This window comes from Typopeltis vanoorti, chromosome 13 (assembly GCF_054136105.1).
Source record: "Typopeltis vanoorti isolate ZY-2024b chromosome 13, IOZ_Tvanoo_1.0, whole genome shotgun sequence".
Classification (NCBI taxonomy): domain Eukaryota; kingdom Metazoa; phylum Arthropoda; class Arachnida; order Uropygi; family Thelyphonidae; genus Typopeltis; species Typopeltis vanoorti.
Window position 1 is genome coordinate 85304523 of NC_143561.1, and position 17374 is coordinate 85321896.

General features: G+C 35.6%; 1 protein-coding gene across 1 annotated transcript in view; it reads right to left on the reverse strand.

Moving 5' to 3' along the window:
- Nucleotides 1-1177: 1177 nt before the first annotated feature.
- The window catches only part of Ric (Ras-related protein interacting with calmodulin), a 126948-nt gene continuing 110751 nt past the window's right edge, over nucleotides 1178-17374 (reverse strand). The window contains exon 6 of the mRNA XM_090403071.1: nucleotides 1178-1658. Coding sequence (XP_090259197.1) covers nucleotides 1431-1658 — 228 coding nt within the window. The 3' untranslated portion in view covers nucleotides 1178-1430. The remainder of the gene's footprint in view (nucleotides 1659-17374) is intronic.

Sequence of the window (17374 nt, forward strand, 5' to 3'; positions counted from 1 at the left end):
TATTTTCAGCTATTCAACTAATTATAAGTAAAAGATTTTCATTGAAAGTTAATGTATAACCCTTCTAATCAATATTTTCTTAGAGAACTACAAATTTATATGAAATATTACTTACAAAAAGTAATGCCAACTATAGCAGCCTCATACTGTGAGTAATCTTGTAATGATTGCAGTGAGGAACTTTTGCATTAGATTTTTAAAAAGAGCCACATTCTCAGTAAGACTTCTCCTAATCATTTCATTTCTAACTCTGGAAAAGTGATCCTTGATTACTTTTTTGCCTATAAAAGCAGGGTTTTTAAGAATTATCTGCTGTGGAGGATGGCATAATGAGGCAATATGAAAAAAATGTTGTTTGGACAATATCTTCACACTGTCCTAAGTATGTTAGTATCTAGACACTACAACTAATTCATTGCATAACAAAGCATATTTCCAAAACCATGTGACTATCACTACAGATAACCAAACTTGTGGTACTTTGATGTGATGTATAATTTTTCCTATAATGAAATGTATATAAGTTTTATGACAATACAATATTTTCATCCTGATTTCTAAGAAAATATATTACTATACTAGAGTACCAAAGCATACATTTAAATTAATTTCATCAGATTTCATATAGGGAAAAAAATCAAATTAATTTTTTAGTAGAAAAATGAATCTGGAAATACAAAGCCAGCACAAGTTTTCAGAAACATTAGTGGTCATTGGTTTTTCCGGTTATATCTTTTATAATAATATATAAAATTATTTCCAACAAAAAATGACTAACTTAGGACTCAAACACATGACACTGAGATCATAAAAATCTGAGGGTATTTAGTGTTTACAAATAAAAAGCATTTGACAAGTCATAGAAAATGAACACATAAGAAAAGTAACTTAAAATACAAACACACATGCATAGACACTAAACAATAAAATATATGAAAGATGACAAAAACAATACAGATACTTTAATATCTATACATTAAGATTTATAATTAATTCTGAATTCGCAGTCACTGTAATATGGTGCAACGAATCCGATGTGGAAATAAATAATGCACTAACCTGGAAATAAATAATGTAGAAATACTAATATACAGTACAAAAATTAATTAATGTACAACTAACATTAAAATATTTTTTTTTTACAATTAATAGTTACATAGGAACAAAATACATGGGAACTGGAATAAGAGAAAAGCATAAGAAACATAACCGTTATGATAGTGATGAAACAAAATTAAAGGCCAAATGTAGTTAAACAAAATCATATTCAAATGCATATTATAGTACAAAATAGTTTAGGCCTGACGAATGATATGTATTGATCAAAGTAAAGTTGTTATTTTTAATCTTTTCTGTAGATAAAATTAAAATGGTATTAATCTTATTTTGAGGTAAGAAAAATGAAGAATGATTTTTACTGTACAAAACATTTACTTATGCCTTCCAAAAATAAACCTAAATATTGACTGTAACCATCTCCACCGACTAGTTTTCCTTTTCATCTTTTCTGCTGCAAGCAAACGTTCCTTTTCTTTATTACGTATTTCTCTAACTAAAGCATGAAAGACATCATCGACAAAATGTCGTAATGCTGCTGAAGTTTCATAAAAAGGGCAGTTCAGTTGTCTTGATAATGCTTGTCCTTCTTCAGTCGATACCTATTGAAGAATTGAAATGTTCAGTCTTTAAAATTAAAGTGTAAAATTGAAGACTGTTACAAGAGCAGAACTAATTTGTTCTTGTGCACACTTATGAAAACTGCATTATTCACATATAAAGTACTGAATGATCATGAGCTACTAATTATTGTGACAAATAAATACAGCTTTCTAAATCAGTAGTAGATTTAATGATATAACATGCACTGAAGGAAAATAGTTTAATTCAATATACCATTGCAAAACTTATTTTCTTAAGGAGCATTCCTGATATGAAAGCACTGGCTTTTTCCTGATTTTAATGAATAAAAATATGACATAATTAATGTATATTCAGGCATACCTTGGGGTAGGCCTGGAGTACTTCATGTTCTTGTCTTACTAACTTTAAAATTTATTTCAAAATCATAAAACCGAACACCATAAAATAATACATCACAAGGGAATTAAAACTGAACTGTAAAATAAAATAAAGATTAAAAATATACATGGAATATTTAAAACCATAAAAACAAATAATGGAACCTCCAAGAAAGAAAGAATGAACGAAAGAAAAAGAAATGTTGCATTATAGTGTATAATGCTTTGGCATTGTCTTCAGAGGTGTGAAGGGTGATCAAGAGAAAAACAGAGATGGGTGCTGAAGATCTTGACTAGCCTACATAGAGTCCTGATCTCAATCCAACTGAGCACCTGTAAGGTGAATCGGAATGCTGACTGCAAGCCAGGTCGAATCACTCAACATAGGCAAACAATCTCACTAATGTTCTTCTGGAAGATGGAAAAGAACTACCACAGCAAAGAAAATCTAGTGGAAAGCCCTTCCAAAAGATTGAAGGTTGTTATAGCAGCAAAGGGTGGACCAAGCAGATTTTTAATCGGATAGTGTAGGTAAGAGGGAAGCACATGCATGCAGCTTCCCATTTTACTAGCATTGTTTATTCAGTTGCTTATTTAATTCACAAGAAAATATTTAATTTGCCATCTTTGCTGAAAACTATACCTAACTAGCTAAATTACATATTCTATAGGATACTGAAGTTGTTTTCTTGCCAATGCAGAAAACAATGACACTCTAAAATAAAAGCTAGTGAATATTTATCTAAACCCACAGACAACAAAGCCATATAAGAATTCGATCAATACCTCATATGCTGATATTATTATCTTAGTATGTGGGGTTAAAAACATTGATGCTGAATACTGTTATATCAATACACTTTTCATCAGTTATTGAATGATAAATGCACATAAACACAAGAAAGATATTTAATTAACCAAATATTTTGGTCTGGAAATAGCAGACCGACTTCAGTGGTATTACAAGAACAGTTTTAAAAAATACAAGCTAGAATAATAGATCGTTAAAAATAGACCACGCCACGTGATGTTATATCACAAAGTATTAAGTATAAAACGGAACATTTTGAAGTATAGACATGATTGGAAAAAAAATAAAAATAAAAAAAAATTTAATGAGTAATCTTGATTAGACTTTCCCAGATTTTTGATATAGATATACTGTATATCTACATCAAAAATCTGGGAAAGTCTAATCAAGATTACTCATTAATTTTTTTTTTTATTTTTCCCCCCAATCATGTCTCTACTTCAAAATGTTCCGTTTTATACTTAATACTTAGTGATATAACATCACGCGGCATGTTCTATTTTTAACGATCTATTGTTAGTATTCTAGCTTGTATTTTTTAAAACTGTTCTTGTAATACCACTGAAGATGGTCTGCTATTTCCAGACCGAAATATTTGGTTAATTAAATATCTTTCTTGTGTTTACGTGCATTTATCATTCAGTCTTATGTCACAAGTATCCTTAAAACAGCAAATTCATCAGTTATTATTTATGTGTACTTCAGCAAATTAGCATCTACCACAGAGAAAAGTTTTAGTTTTCCTCTGATGAATTAGAATGCATCTTGACATTATATTTTATTTTTTTCAAGTAGTCTGTGAAATGCATTTTATGCAGCAATATTTCACAACCTTAATATAAAATAGAAACTAGTGAATATGGTATCCTATACCGATACATATATAGGTACAGAATAGCATAACCACACAAGACTAAATAATTTAGCAGTTTGTGGAAGTTCACAATTTGTGGTATCTAGTAAGGGCCGACAATGAAGATATCTGAAGTTGATATTTCATAATAATGATTTTGTCAGTAAACAAAGAAATTCGGGCTAATGTAAAGATCACAAAAGTGCATCCTCCAGAACCATGACATCACACTCTTGATTTAAAAGACAAAGTAATGAAGACATATGATAATTCACTGCATGTACAACACTAGGGCATTCTATTCAGAAATGTATGAGCGTTGATAGATGGTTAATGCTGTGTGCTTCATATCTGATATGTGCATGTGCTTTTTAGAGACACACTAATGGAATGACTGTTTTGAATTACAGCAAAGCAAATAAAGCTTTGAGACAGTTTACTATGTCTGGATAAAAAAAAACCAAAGTTTCTGGCAGGAGAACCCTACAACTTCCAATATAAGACTAGCTAACTTACTTTCAGTTGAACCCTTCCCACAACAATTCTTGGGACCTTAAATGGGATTCAAACCCAGGTCTTTCTAACATAATAGAATGATGAGATATTCTTTCAACAGTGGTTATGTTTACAAGTCTAACATACAAACAAACAAAAAAAGTCTGTGCAATACCATCAGATTAAAGATCAGATAAATGCATTATAGTTGCTGTAATAAAATTAGTTAATGATATGGACAGCCTCCTCAAATGTTCTCAGTTACCAAGACAAAAAATTCAGTTCAAACTGTCAATCATGGCTGAAACCCAATCCAATTAAATTCAACTATGTATGTATAGTGAAGTGCTTTTGCTAAAAAAAAAAGAGGCAATTTGTACTCTCAATCCTTACAGAAGAATGGCTCTTGCATTTTTTCAGAAATGTTCATCCTGTAATCAAATTCTCACTAATAAAAACTTGTGGTGAACAAAGAAATAGTTTATTATAATGGAAGGTCTGCTATAACAATTTTACAATATTAATTACCTCCTTTACCTAACAGTGTATCCCCTCCAGTGACCTTCTGCCAGAAAGACACCAAAAGTATTGTGAAAAACTTGGATAACAAAAAGGCTTCTGGTCCTGATGCAATTACACTATTATGCTCAAGGGATTTACTCTTGAACTAACACCTGTTCTTTAACATCTATATATTCTATTATACTCATTGGCATCCATCCTACAGCATGAATGCAGGTATATTTACAGCCATTAGTGAACCAGCAATATGGATTTTGACAATGAACATCCACAGCAGATCTCCTCACCTACATCGCACACTATGAACATGGGCCATGGAAAGGTTTGGAGAAACTTGGGTGTTGTGGCACTTGACATTTGCAAAACATTTGATTAGGTTTGGCACTGAGGGCTTGTCAGCAAATTGCCATCTTATGGTCTGCTTTACTCCTTTGCAATTAGATTACCAATTTTCTCTCAAGTCGTTCACTGCATGAAACAGTGGAAGGTGCACTCTCTTCAGATTTTCCTATTAAAGTAGGTGTTCCTCAAGGCTGTTATTTCACTCATCCTCTTCTTCATATACACATAAATGACCTACTCACATTGACCTCAAATCCTGTTTAGTTTGGTTAGTGACACTCATCCTACTCATACAAGAAACCTTACAGTGAACAAACTTCAAGACCGACAGGTGCCCTAAATGCTAATCTTTACACCATCATATAATGGGACAATACCAGCAACTTAGCCACCTTAAATGCTTCCAAAACACAGTTTGGTCATTTTTCTCACAATCAAGACCTTAGTTCTCTTATCTTTGGCAATGCTCAACGAAGCAGTCAAGAGATCAGATTTCTCTTCATGGATGGAATCTTACTCTTAGCCTTTCCTGGAATAATCACATCACTTCTATAGAATCCAGAAAACTTGGCATACTCCTATGTTCAAGATGGTACTTTTCAGTTGTCCAGTTATTACTTACCCTGTACAAATCACAAATCCACCCAGCCTGAGAATGCTGCTCTCACATTTGGGGTGGTGGTGCACCTAATGCCTTACTAAAAATTCTTGCTGTTCAGAAGAGAGTAGTCTGGTGAATTAATGACTCCTCTATGAGACTCTTCAGCCTCTATCTTTCAGTTTCTGCACATGTTTATGTCTCTTCTATAGATATTTCCATGGATGCTGTTCAGTAGAACTAGCACCCATTATGTCCACCATTTCTGCTAAACCTACTGCAACATGAACAGCTGTCCAACATCCTTATACAGTTGAACTTCTGCTTCACCAAACCAGCAACTCAATCATCTTTCATTGCACTTACCTCCATTCAAAGAGCCTCCAGCTCTTTAAATGGAAATATCAATCAATCAGTCAGTTACTTCACTCTTGACCTAAGCCCATACATCGCATTTCATTGCTACATGACTTGCAGCCTCTCATGTGTGGCAGTGAAAATAAAAATAAATAATCCAGGCACAAATGCTCACAGTAGATCTTAGTTAATTTGAGGCAAAGGGGACTAAAAATTCAAGCTTTCAATTAAATTAAACAATATTTATACAAATCCCTACTACTAATTCCTCTTCAAATCATAAAAGCAGATGTCTTTGAAAGAAGTATTTATGAAGAGAACCAGTAACTCACAATCTTTTCTCAAAAATTTTATTTACAAAGAATTCTATGCAGTACAGGATAATTAAAAAAAAAATAATAACCACTACATCAAACAGTCTTCTCTCTCTCTACTCCATGCATACATGATAAAAATAAAATAATAATTGAATGAAAGGTTTGAAAGTGGTATGGAGATCATATTTGCAAATATGATCTCCATACTACTTTTAAACCTTTCATTCAAATAGCTACTTTTATATGTTCTCCTAAAGATCAACTACATCCTCTTGAACATCCAGGAGCATATAAAGTTTGTGTCTACAAGTTAGGCTACTTTGGATAGACTGGTAGATCAGTTAACATACACCTTGAAGAACATAAAAATTACATCTGAGATCATCTATATGGCAAGCTGGGATAGGCAGACCATGCTCTGGATACTCTTTCACATACGGTCAAGATGATGGAGAAAAATATCTTTATTACATAGAAGTCGTTACAGGTCAGATGCTATTCTTAGAAGCAGCTTAATATCAGCTATGAAGCCCCCCCCCAACCTCAACAAGTATGGTTGCATTAATTTACTACAGATCTGGAAGACTATCATTTTAAGATAAGAGCCAGACTTCTCTGAATTAACTATGTAGTCATCTAACTCATAGAGGGTGCCACATAAGGACATTGTGTCAGTTACAATTTAAATTGTTTCTACAATTACTTGGTTTAGTGTTGTGTGCCTGTCACAGTTTCACTGTGCTCAAATGATGATGATGCTGGGTAGAAAACCAGTGAAATATTACTGAATCTAATAAATGTATTTTTTCCCGTCTTGGTGTTAGTTATACCATTAACCTTTATTATGGATAATGATCAACAATTAAGCCTTTCTTTGAAGATACCAAGAAATTATATACTTGATTTAATCCTTTACCCAAGCGTAAGCAAACAAAGGTTGCTCCTGAAATATAATCAGGACAGGGCAACTCTTATATAAAAGCTAATGACTTCACATCACTTGCCTTAGTATCCCATAATGCAAAGTGGTATTAGTATCCCATAATGCATTATACATACCCATATCCTTATGGGTATGTATAATGCTATGCATTATGGGAAGCATCACTACCCAGACTGGTTTCAACCTTTATTGAGGTCTCGTCAGTGGAAGCCAAACCCAGAGATGATGCTAAGGTTGAAGCAATGAATTAGTCATATTTTCACATACAAGTTGCCAAAAGGATAAAGGATTAAACCAAGTATATAATTTCTTGGTATCTTTAATATTTAGCATAAGCAATTAAAAAAAACTTCTAACAACCATCTCTAATCCAGAGTATTTTAATAATAAGGTGCGACACCTTTTGTCAACTCGTATATGAAAATGACTTCTGCATTATTTCAACATTAGTATCACCTTTCTGTCTGGCTCCCACTGACGAAACCGGTTGGAAGCTTGAGTAATGGATAGCAATGATGTAGCGAATGAAGTTCTAACTGAGGCTCAGCTGTTGCTGTTGCCCAGGTAGAGGGGTAATGGATGGCAATGCTGTAGCCCATGAAGTTAACTGAGGCAAGGCTGTTGCCCCTCAGATGAAATATGAGTAGTTCTGCTCGGTGGTGGGGTTAGCCTGCCACTGGGTAAAGCCAAATGCTGAGAGTTCTTCTCAGTGACAGAGTGAGCCTGTTACTGAGTGGGAACAACGCTAAGTTTTTGATCCTTTAGGTCACTCATTGTTGGATGATCTGGGGATATCACGAGTTTTTGGAGAGGCAACCCTGTACTTAATATAGAGAAACCAGTCTGTGTAGTGATCCTTCCCATAATGCATAGCATTATAGATACCCGTAAGATATGTGCTTTGCATTATAGGATACTAAGGCAAGTGATGTGAAGTCAATAGCTTTTATATATGAGTTGCACTGTCCTGCTTATATTTCAGTCACAAATTTTGTTTGCTTACACTTGGATAAAGGATTAAACTAAGTATATAATTTCTTGGTATCTTTAATTTATAGCATAACCAAGTGAAAAAACTTCCAATCAAGCCTTTTTATATGACTACTATCCTGAAAAGAAAGGTAAAAAAGTTTTTTTTTTTTAATTGGTTTTTACAGAGCTTTCAGATGTGAAATGTAGACACTGAAGAAAACATTCAACCAGAGAGGTATGTGGTGAAGTTATGAACTAAAGAAATTAAAGAGGCAGTAAGGGAAAAAAAAAAAAGCAAGCATATCAGAAGTTTCTAGCAATTAAAACATAATTTGCTCTGAGAGAATGGGAAAAAAAAATGTAAGAAAGTCAAGCAATGACTCTATAAAAGAGCTAAACAAAAATCAAAAGAAGACTAAGAATATAGAAGATAAACATTACAAGGTTATAAAAATGTTGTGGAGGGCACTGAAAAAACTTAGAAATGGAGGAAAGAGCATTCAGGAAAGGAATCTGAAATAATAAAGGGTAACATGAAAACTGAAGATGAAAGATATTTTATACGACTGGAGTAATTACTCTGAAAGACTGATGAAATGGTAGAAGTAAACGTTCAAGGGTAATGCCATCGGAAGGAAGTGTATATCAATATTCGAGGTAGAAAAAGCCATAAAATCCTTAAATTGTAAAAAGGCAGTGGAGTATGTGACATCTGACTAGAAATGTTCAAAGATATGGAGGTATATTTAGGTTTCGTAGAAGTCGAAAAGTCTCCTTAATGGTATCTCCAACTTGATGTGGTGAGGGGGCTTGCACACACCAATGACCTCAAGAGCTATGCCACTGGTAGCTAAGTTTCTGGTAAGTACTCTCTACCTGGACAAGTTGGGAGGTAGGTACCAGACTAAGAGAGATTCCCCAATCTTAGTCTTCCAAGGTTGAGGAATTTGAGTAAGGCTAGTTGCCTTACCAAGTAAAAAATTGCTGTAACTCGGATGCTTTTACTGGAAAATTTATTGGATAGAAACAATGAAAAACAACCAAGAAAGAATAAATAAAGGCAAATGATTAAAAATCTCGGACATTTTAAAAGTACCCATGTGGAATGTATGAAGGAATGTACAAAGGAGTTAGAATTAGAAAACCAACTACAGATATCAATATAGCGATGATAATAGAAAAAAAAAAAAAAATTAAAGGAAACAAAAGGAATAGATGGTTTCGCTATTATATGGTGGAGTGAACCAGCATATCTGAAATGCTCGTGGAATGGCCATTTTAATCTCTCCCTTGTATAACTCAACTGTTGCATTATTATAAAATATGAACAAGTTAGTCAAATATAGCCTTCCATTAGTAAACCCATGTTGTTCATTGCAAAGTATAGATTCTTTGTCAACCCATTTCTGTATGTGATCACTAACCAACTTTTCCGAAATATTCACCACCACTCCAGAAATAGTGATAGGTCACTAGTTAGACACATCAGTCTTTGCACCACCCTAGTGCAATGGGATAATCAAACATTCTTTCCATTCCTGTGGAATATTCCACATGCTCAAACTCAAATTATGCAGTCAGGTCAAAGGAATAGTCTCAGCATGAACACTTTTAGAATTCATGCTGAGAATTCCATCAGTGTCTGGTGAAAAATTCATATTCACTTCATGCAACAGGTCTAGTACCGCAAGTGTAGAAGAGAATTGAGCTCTATGTTGCTTATATCAGGTTGATAGTTTTTTTTTACAAAATGGGCAGTCATTAACTGAACAATCTCTTCTGCATCTGCCACATACAATCTGCATAAACAAATTAATCTTTTTTTTTTTTTTTACAATATAATTACAAAATTCTTTTAGGTTGTCTTGAGCTTGCAGAGTCATTTTCTTTTCATATATACTCACACACTTAGCTTCTGTACAATAGCTGCAACTCTTCTGAACTTCACCTTGTAATTTTCATAACTGACATTTTAATATGGATGATAACTAATATTTAAGGAATTGACAGCATATACCAGAAATATAAATTAAATAAACTTTAATATATACTTTCCGATATTTTGACAAATGTCACGTTGCCATCTTCTTGGGAACTTGATACAAAGACACGTGCACACAAGTACTACATAACAGCAAATGAGAACTGAGGCTAGGAAGCTAACGTTTTGCTAAAGTCCTGATGGTGCCCCCTGGCGGGTTATATTGGTGGTTCTTGGCCTTTGGGCTGAAGTTCTTCTGATAAATGTTTCCCAAATTTGGGGCAGTCTTATGCATCCAAATTTGTTGAGGTTTGGCATGTTCCTAACAGCCGAGGCCGATTCCATGAATAGTCTTTCATACTTGAACTTGCTGCGGTGTATGACTGTGGCTTTCTTTCATCTTATTCTGTGGCGAGTATCCAGAGCATGGTCTGCAAGCCCTGAGTGGCTGTACTAGTGAAATTGGATGTAATCCTTGTGTTCTGAGATTCTGATATTTGCTGTCCTGCCTGTTTGGCCAAAGTAAGACAACCTAAACTACAAACCATCACTGTAGTTAACCTTTCTTCAGTTATCTTGAAGTCTGAAGCACTCAACGCTCTGTCACATGGTCAGAACTTTGCCATTGCTCCTAAGAAATTACCGGCCGAGGAATTAATGATCCAAATTGAACGCAGAATTCGGCAACTTCCAAATCACATCGCCAACGATATTCGATTGGATGTAGCCTGTGTTCTCAAAAAAGCAAAACCTCCAAAATCCAACATATCTATTAGTGAATACAAGTCACTATAAGAACTGAAGAGAAACAAAGAAATAGTGATTACCCAAGCAGATAAGGGGAACGCCACTGTGGTACTCAACCTTAATGACTACACAGGTAAGCTCAAGGCTTTGCTATTAGATCGATCCACTTACCTCCCCATTAATTACAATCCCACCAACTCACAAATTAGAAAACTCCATAGGCTCCTTAAGAAGGTTACTTCTTGGCCTGTGGAGATTACCAACAGACTATAACCCTATAACTCTAGACCCCCCCCCCCCGCATATATGGGCTCCCAAAAATACAAACTAGCCAAGCATTTAGCCAAAGCGCTCTCACACTATACTGGCAACACACCATCACACATAAAAAACTCAGTCCACTTCAAAGCCAGTATAGAAAACCTTACACTGCCACATAATGGTCAGTTTTGACGTCTCCTCCCTATTCACGAATGTACCCCTCAAAGAAACCCTAGAGCTAATCCAAGCTAAATTTCCTCCCGATATCTCTATTTCAGTTTACAATGAATTTCCGCCCTATTTCAGTTTACAATGAACTCAGGATATTTCGTTTGGCAGGAAAAATTCTACAAACAGATAGAGGGGACAGTCATGGGTTCACCACTTTCCCCACCCTTGGCCAACTTCTTTATGGAGACTTTTGAAGAGAAAGCCTTAAACTCAGCCCCACAAAAACCTACCATATGGCTTCGCTACGTTGATGATGTGTTTGCTATTTGGCCACATTGCCCGGATTCACTCCTCTCCTTCCTAACACACTTAAACAACCAACACCCTAGAATCAAGTTCACCCTGGAAAAAGAGGAAAACAATAACCTCCCCTTCCTAGACACACTAGTCACCCGCCAACCTAATGGAACCTTGGTTTTCTCAGTTTATAGAAAACCCACCCATACAGGCAGATACATTCACCAACAATCCCATCAACCCCCCCCCCCCACCACCACAACAATATAAAGTTATTAAGACACTATTCAACAGGGCAAAAATAATCTGTTCAAATGATCAAGCCCTAGCCACTGAACTAAATCACATCCGTGACACTTTCTCAGCTAATGGCTACCCCCCCCCCAAAAAAATCCAGAAAATATTGAACCCAGTTATCCACAACCCAACACCCCCCCTCCCCTTCACAAAAAAGATTACTCTAAATCCATCACCATTCCCTACATCCGAGGCACCTCGGAAAAAATCAACAAAATCTTAAGAAAACATGACTTAACCACTTGTTACAGATCACATAGAAAATTGGCATCCCTTATCCGCTCCACTAAAGACCAACCACTTCCCCTAGACCTACCTGGTGTATACCAGGTCCCTTGCAGCTGTAAATTGTCTTACTTTGGCCAAACAGGCAGGACAGCAAATATCAGAATCTCCGAACACAAGGATTACATCCGATTTCACCAGTACAGCCACTCTGGGCTTGCAGACCACGTTCTGGATACTCGCCACAAAATAAGATGGAAGAAAGCCACAGTCATACACCGCAGCAAGTTCAAGTATGAAACTATTCATGGAATCAGCCTCAGCCCTTAGGAACATGCCAAACCTCAACAAATTTGGATGCATGAGACTGTCCCAAATTTGAGAAAATTTATCAGAAGAACTTCAGCCCAAAGGCCAAGAACCACCAATATAGCCTGCCAGGGGGCACCATCAGGACTATAGGAAAACGTTAGCTTCCTAGCTTCAGTTCTCATTTGCTGTGTAGTACTTGTGTGCACATGTCTTTGTATCAAGTTCCCAAGAAGATGGCAACGTGACGTTTGCCGAAATATCGGAAAGTATATATTAAAGTTTATTTAATTTATATTTCTAGTATACGCTGTCAATTCCTTAAATATTAGTTATCATGTTTAACCAGCGTATAAGCCTCTCAACAAGAATTTAATATGGATGGTATTCCTTTCATCTTTTTCTTAAGAATCTCCTCTTAATAAGACTGCACATCCACTTCACTACCACCCTGTTTATTCTTCAAACTAAGAAAATATTCCAATACTGCATCCTTGATGTATTTTTTTTAAATACTGTATTTTTCGATAGATAATGCACCCATTATCTACACAAAAAAGTCTAAATTCGTTAAAAATGAACATGTGCAGTATACATTTGAATGGTATGAGAGGTAAATCAAATGTAATAACAAAACTAAGGTAGAAGCATTACTTAATATTTATTGAACATTACATTATTCAAATCCAAAAAAAATTCTTCATCAGACTCAATATCAAAACAATCAATTGCGTTAAAAATTTCCTTTGGTATTTCTTCAGCTTCATAATCTTTGTCACCGGACACCACTGCATTCCCTTGTGCTTTAATGAAACCATTTCTAACACGGTTTTCACTTACAGCAGCCCAACTTTCTACAATCCACATAACTATATCTTTATATGACGTTCTTTTCATCTGCCCTGTTTTGTTATATTCATGGATGCCATTCATCATTATCCAGTTTTCCCATTTAGCCTGCAAATTGTCTTTGAATGGTTTATTTACTGCAAGATCAAGGGGTTGGAGTTTTTTTTTTGTTAAACCACCTGGAATGACGGTCAATTTGGAATACTTACAATTGTTTTAACTTCTGCTGTCGTGTGTGTGCCCTACAAGAATCCAACACTAACAAAGATTTTGGGTTGAAAAATAACATTTTCTCTTTCACCACACATTCTCTAACCATAATTTCATAACCTCGGAATTTATCCACCCTTTATCTTTAGCAGTAACAATAATATCTTTGGAATCACAACCTTTTGGAACAGTCTTTCTTTTGAAAATCACCATCGGTGGCAGTTTGGAACCATCTGCAGTTACGCAGAGAACCACAGCAAAGTTAAACCTTTCGTGCCCTGTTGTAACAACTGAAACCTCTTTTACTCCCTTCAGATTCACAGTCCTAGAACTAGACATGTCAAAACTTACGGTAACCTCATCCATATTCCCAAAGTGACAAGCATCAACCCCACACAAGTTTTCTCTCAGAAACAAAAGAAATAAATTTAACTACTTTCGCTTCTCAGTAGCATGGCAAATTTTGTCCAACATTAGTGGAGGAGTGCACACTTCAATCGTTTCTCTTCATAATTCCAAAAATCCAAGATGGGTAGGCCTTGAAATCCTGCAACACGTGGACAGTGGATATTCTCATGCCTTTAGCTCTTTCACTAATAACCCAATCAAAGTTTTTTTTCTATGGTTGGCCACAAGCACCTTCTAAACCTCATAACACGTTTCCTCATATGTAAACATTTCAGGACTGTTTCAGCCTTTCGCCATTCACGAACACTACTTTCTCCAACACTGAAAAATCTACCAGCTTCACGATTCCCTTTTTCCTTTGCTACTTCTACCACTTCAAGCTTGAACTGTGCTGTGTAGGATTTTCTCTGAGAAGTACTTCTGTCTTCCATGGGTAATTCAGATCTAATAACAATGCAACTAGTTATAAGAGAACGATTACTAGCAATGCATGTTCTTTTAAAGAATTCCTCCGTCCTCTGTCTGTACTTCCTAACTCTACCACTAGTTGGCGCATGTGCGTTATCAATACATCAAAAGGAGTGATGAAAATGTTGGGGGCGTGCATTATCTATCGAAAAATATGGTACTTCCATGAAGTGGTGATATCCTTTCTATCTATCCAACAACTGATATCATGGGAATGAACATACCATTCTCCTCAGTTGGTCATAATTTCCTTGTCTGAAGTTCAACATGTAACATTTTCTAAATGTTTTATACACATTTCTGAATGTTTGTTTTTCTAAATATTCATACATACACCTATAAATGTATATATATATTTTCATGTTAGAGGTTTAATGGAATATTAACAGCACTGAGAAAGGATTAAAATTAATTTTAATACTTCCAATATTTCGTCTCCATCACAGAGACATCTTCGGGGATTGCAAAAACTTTTTGTAAACACACACACACACACACACACACAAATACAATACAAAGTGAAACTAAAGTCCTATCTAGGTGGTGCACCCTCTATGGGCATTTACAGGTGGCCTGGGATGTAAAGAGGGATCTCTGATAATTAAAGTTTCCCAAATTTTAGGAACTTTAATGCAACCGTATTTGTTTAAATTAGGTTGATTCCTGAGTGCAGATGCAGATTCAAAGAATAGTCTTTCTTTTTTGAATTTACTATGGTGGAGCATAGTAGTTTTTTTCCAGGAGATCCTGTGGGATGTATCCAAAACATGGCCTTCAAGGCCAGATTGATCATAATCGTGTTTGCAGATGTAAGAACTGCCATGGGTTCCCCCCTCTCACTTCCTCTTGCCAATTATTACATGGAAAATTTTGAAAAACAAGCCATTGACTCTTCCCCTCTAAAACCTTCTATCTGGCTAAGATATGTAGAGATGTGTTCTCTATTTGGCCTCATGGCCCAGACACATTAGATTCCTTCCTCAGTCACCTCAATAGTCTACATCCAAGAATCCAGTTTACGATAGAAAAGGAAAATAATAGTTTGCCCTTCCTAGACACCTTAGTAACACGCCTTCCTAATGGTAACCTTTCTTTCTCTGTATATAGAAAACCTACTCATACAGGCAGACACATTCACAAACTCTCCCACCACCACCACCACCCCTCCCAGCAATATGGCATTATTAAAACTCTGACCAATAGGGCCCACAATCTTTGTTCCAGTAAAACTGCCCCTTCAACTGAACTCAATCACATACACAACACCTTCCTTTCCAATGGCTATAATGACTACAGAATTAAAAAAATAATCATATCCTTCCCCATTCCCCGACCATCTCTTCAGAAATGCCATCACCATTCCTTACATCCGTGATACTTCAGAAAAAAATAGCCAGATCATTAAAAAAGTACAACCTCCATACAGCTTTTAAGCCCCACAGTAAACTTGCTACCCTTATTCGCCCCACTAAAGACCAGCTCGCTCCTCTTTCAGTGCTTGGCGTATATAGAGTCCCTTGTTCCTGTAAACTTGCCTACTTCGGACAAATAGGCAGGTCAGTATCCATTTGGTTAGAAGAACACAGTTCTTACATCTGCAAACACGATTATGGTCAATCTGGTCTTGCAGACCATGTTTTGGATACATCCCACAAGATCTCCTGGAAAAAAACTACCATGCTCCACCATAGTAAATTCAAAAAAAAAAAGAAAGACTATTCTTTGAATCTGCATCTGCATTCAGGAATCAACCTAATTTAAACAAATATAGTTGCATTAAACTTCCCAAAATTTGGGAAACTTTAATTATCAGAGATCCCTCTTTACATCCCAGGCCACCTGCAAATGCCCATAGAGGGCACACCACTTAGATAGGACTTTAGTTTCACTTTGTATTGTATTTGTGTGTGTGTTGTTACAAAAAGTTTTTGTAATCCCTGAAGAAGCCTCTGCAACGGAGACGAAATATTGAAAGTGTTAAAATTAGTTTTAATCCTTTCTCAGTGCTGTTAATATTCCATTAAACCTCTAACATGAATTCTTCACAGCACTTAAGCCTCAACACACGTGTATATATGATATATGTATGTCTGACTATGATCATGTTCTAGTTAGTAGAGCATGATTACAGTCACCAAATAAAGACAGAAGTCATGTGTTTACTACTGTCCTGCCCCCAACACTATAATCAGATCTAATATTCTTTGAGCTTATCCTGTCACATGCTGCTTAAGGAAGTTGTCAAGTAACAGCTCAATAAATTCGACTTCATTCTTCTCATGAGATTTCATTGCTCAGCTATGATGATTAATCATACCCATTAGGTTTATCTGGAGCAGTCCATCATCACTAGCAGCTGATTCACTAGGTCTGTAGCAACACACTGTCCCCCACTGTATCAAGGGATGTCACTTATATGAATTACATTATGAAATGGCATTAAAACTAATATCAAACCAAGGAAGAATTCAACTTTTTTATTTTATGCAGGTAATGTTATACTTTTTTATTGTGAACATATATCAAATATTAATAACCATTAACTCATTGTAACTACAGTCAGTTCTCACTTTAGTGAACTCACAAGGGGGGGTGGGAGTCTAAACAAATAGTTTCTTATAGAAGAAAGTTTGCACTTTGTTATGGTACTTTGATGACAACTTTTTGGCATATTGTTATAGTGAGTTTTTTTCATGCGACTCACACCTATGAAAGGTTGTAAAACATGGAAAATCAGCATGTGGATTTATTTCTCCACATTTTATTTATTTTACATAATCCAAAAACTTTGCTCTAGAGACCAAACATGGAACCTTTTCAAATAATTTTAGTCCTCCAACAAGTGTAGCAGTGGCCTCAAACTAGATAATGAAATTCATCTCCCACCAAATCTATGTCAGTGTGTGATTCAAACCTACTTGAC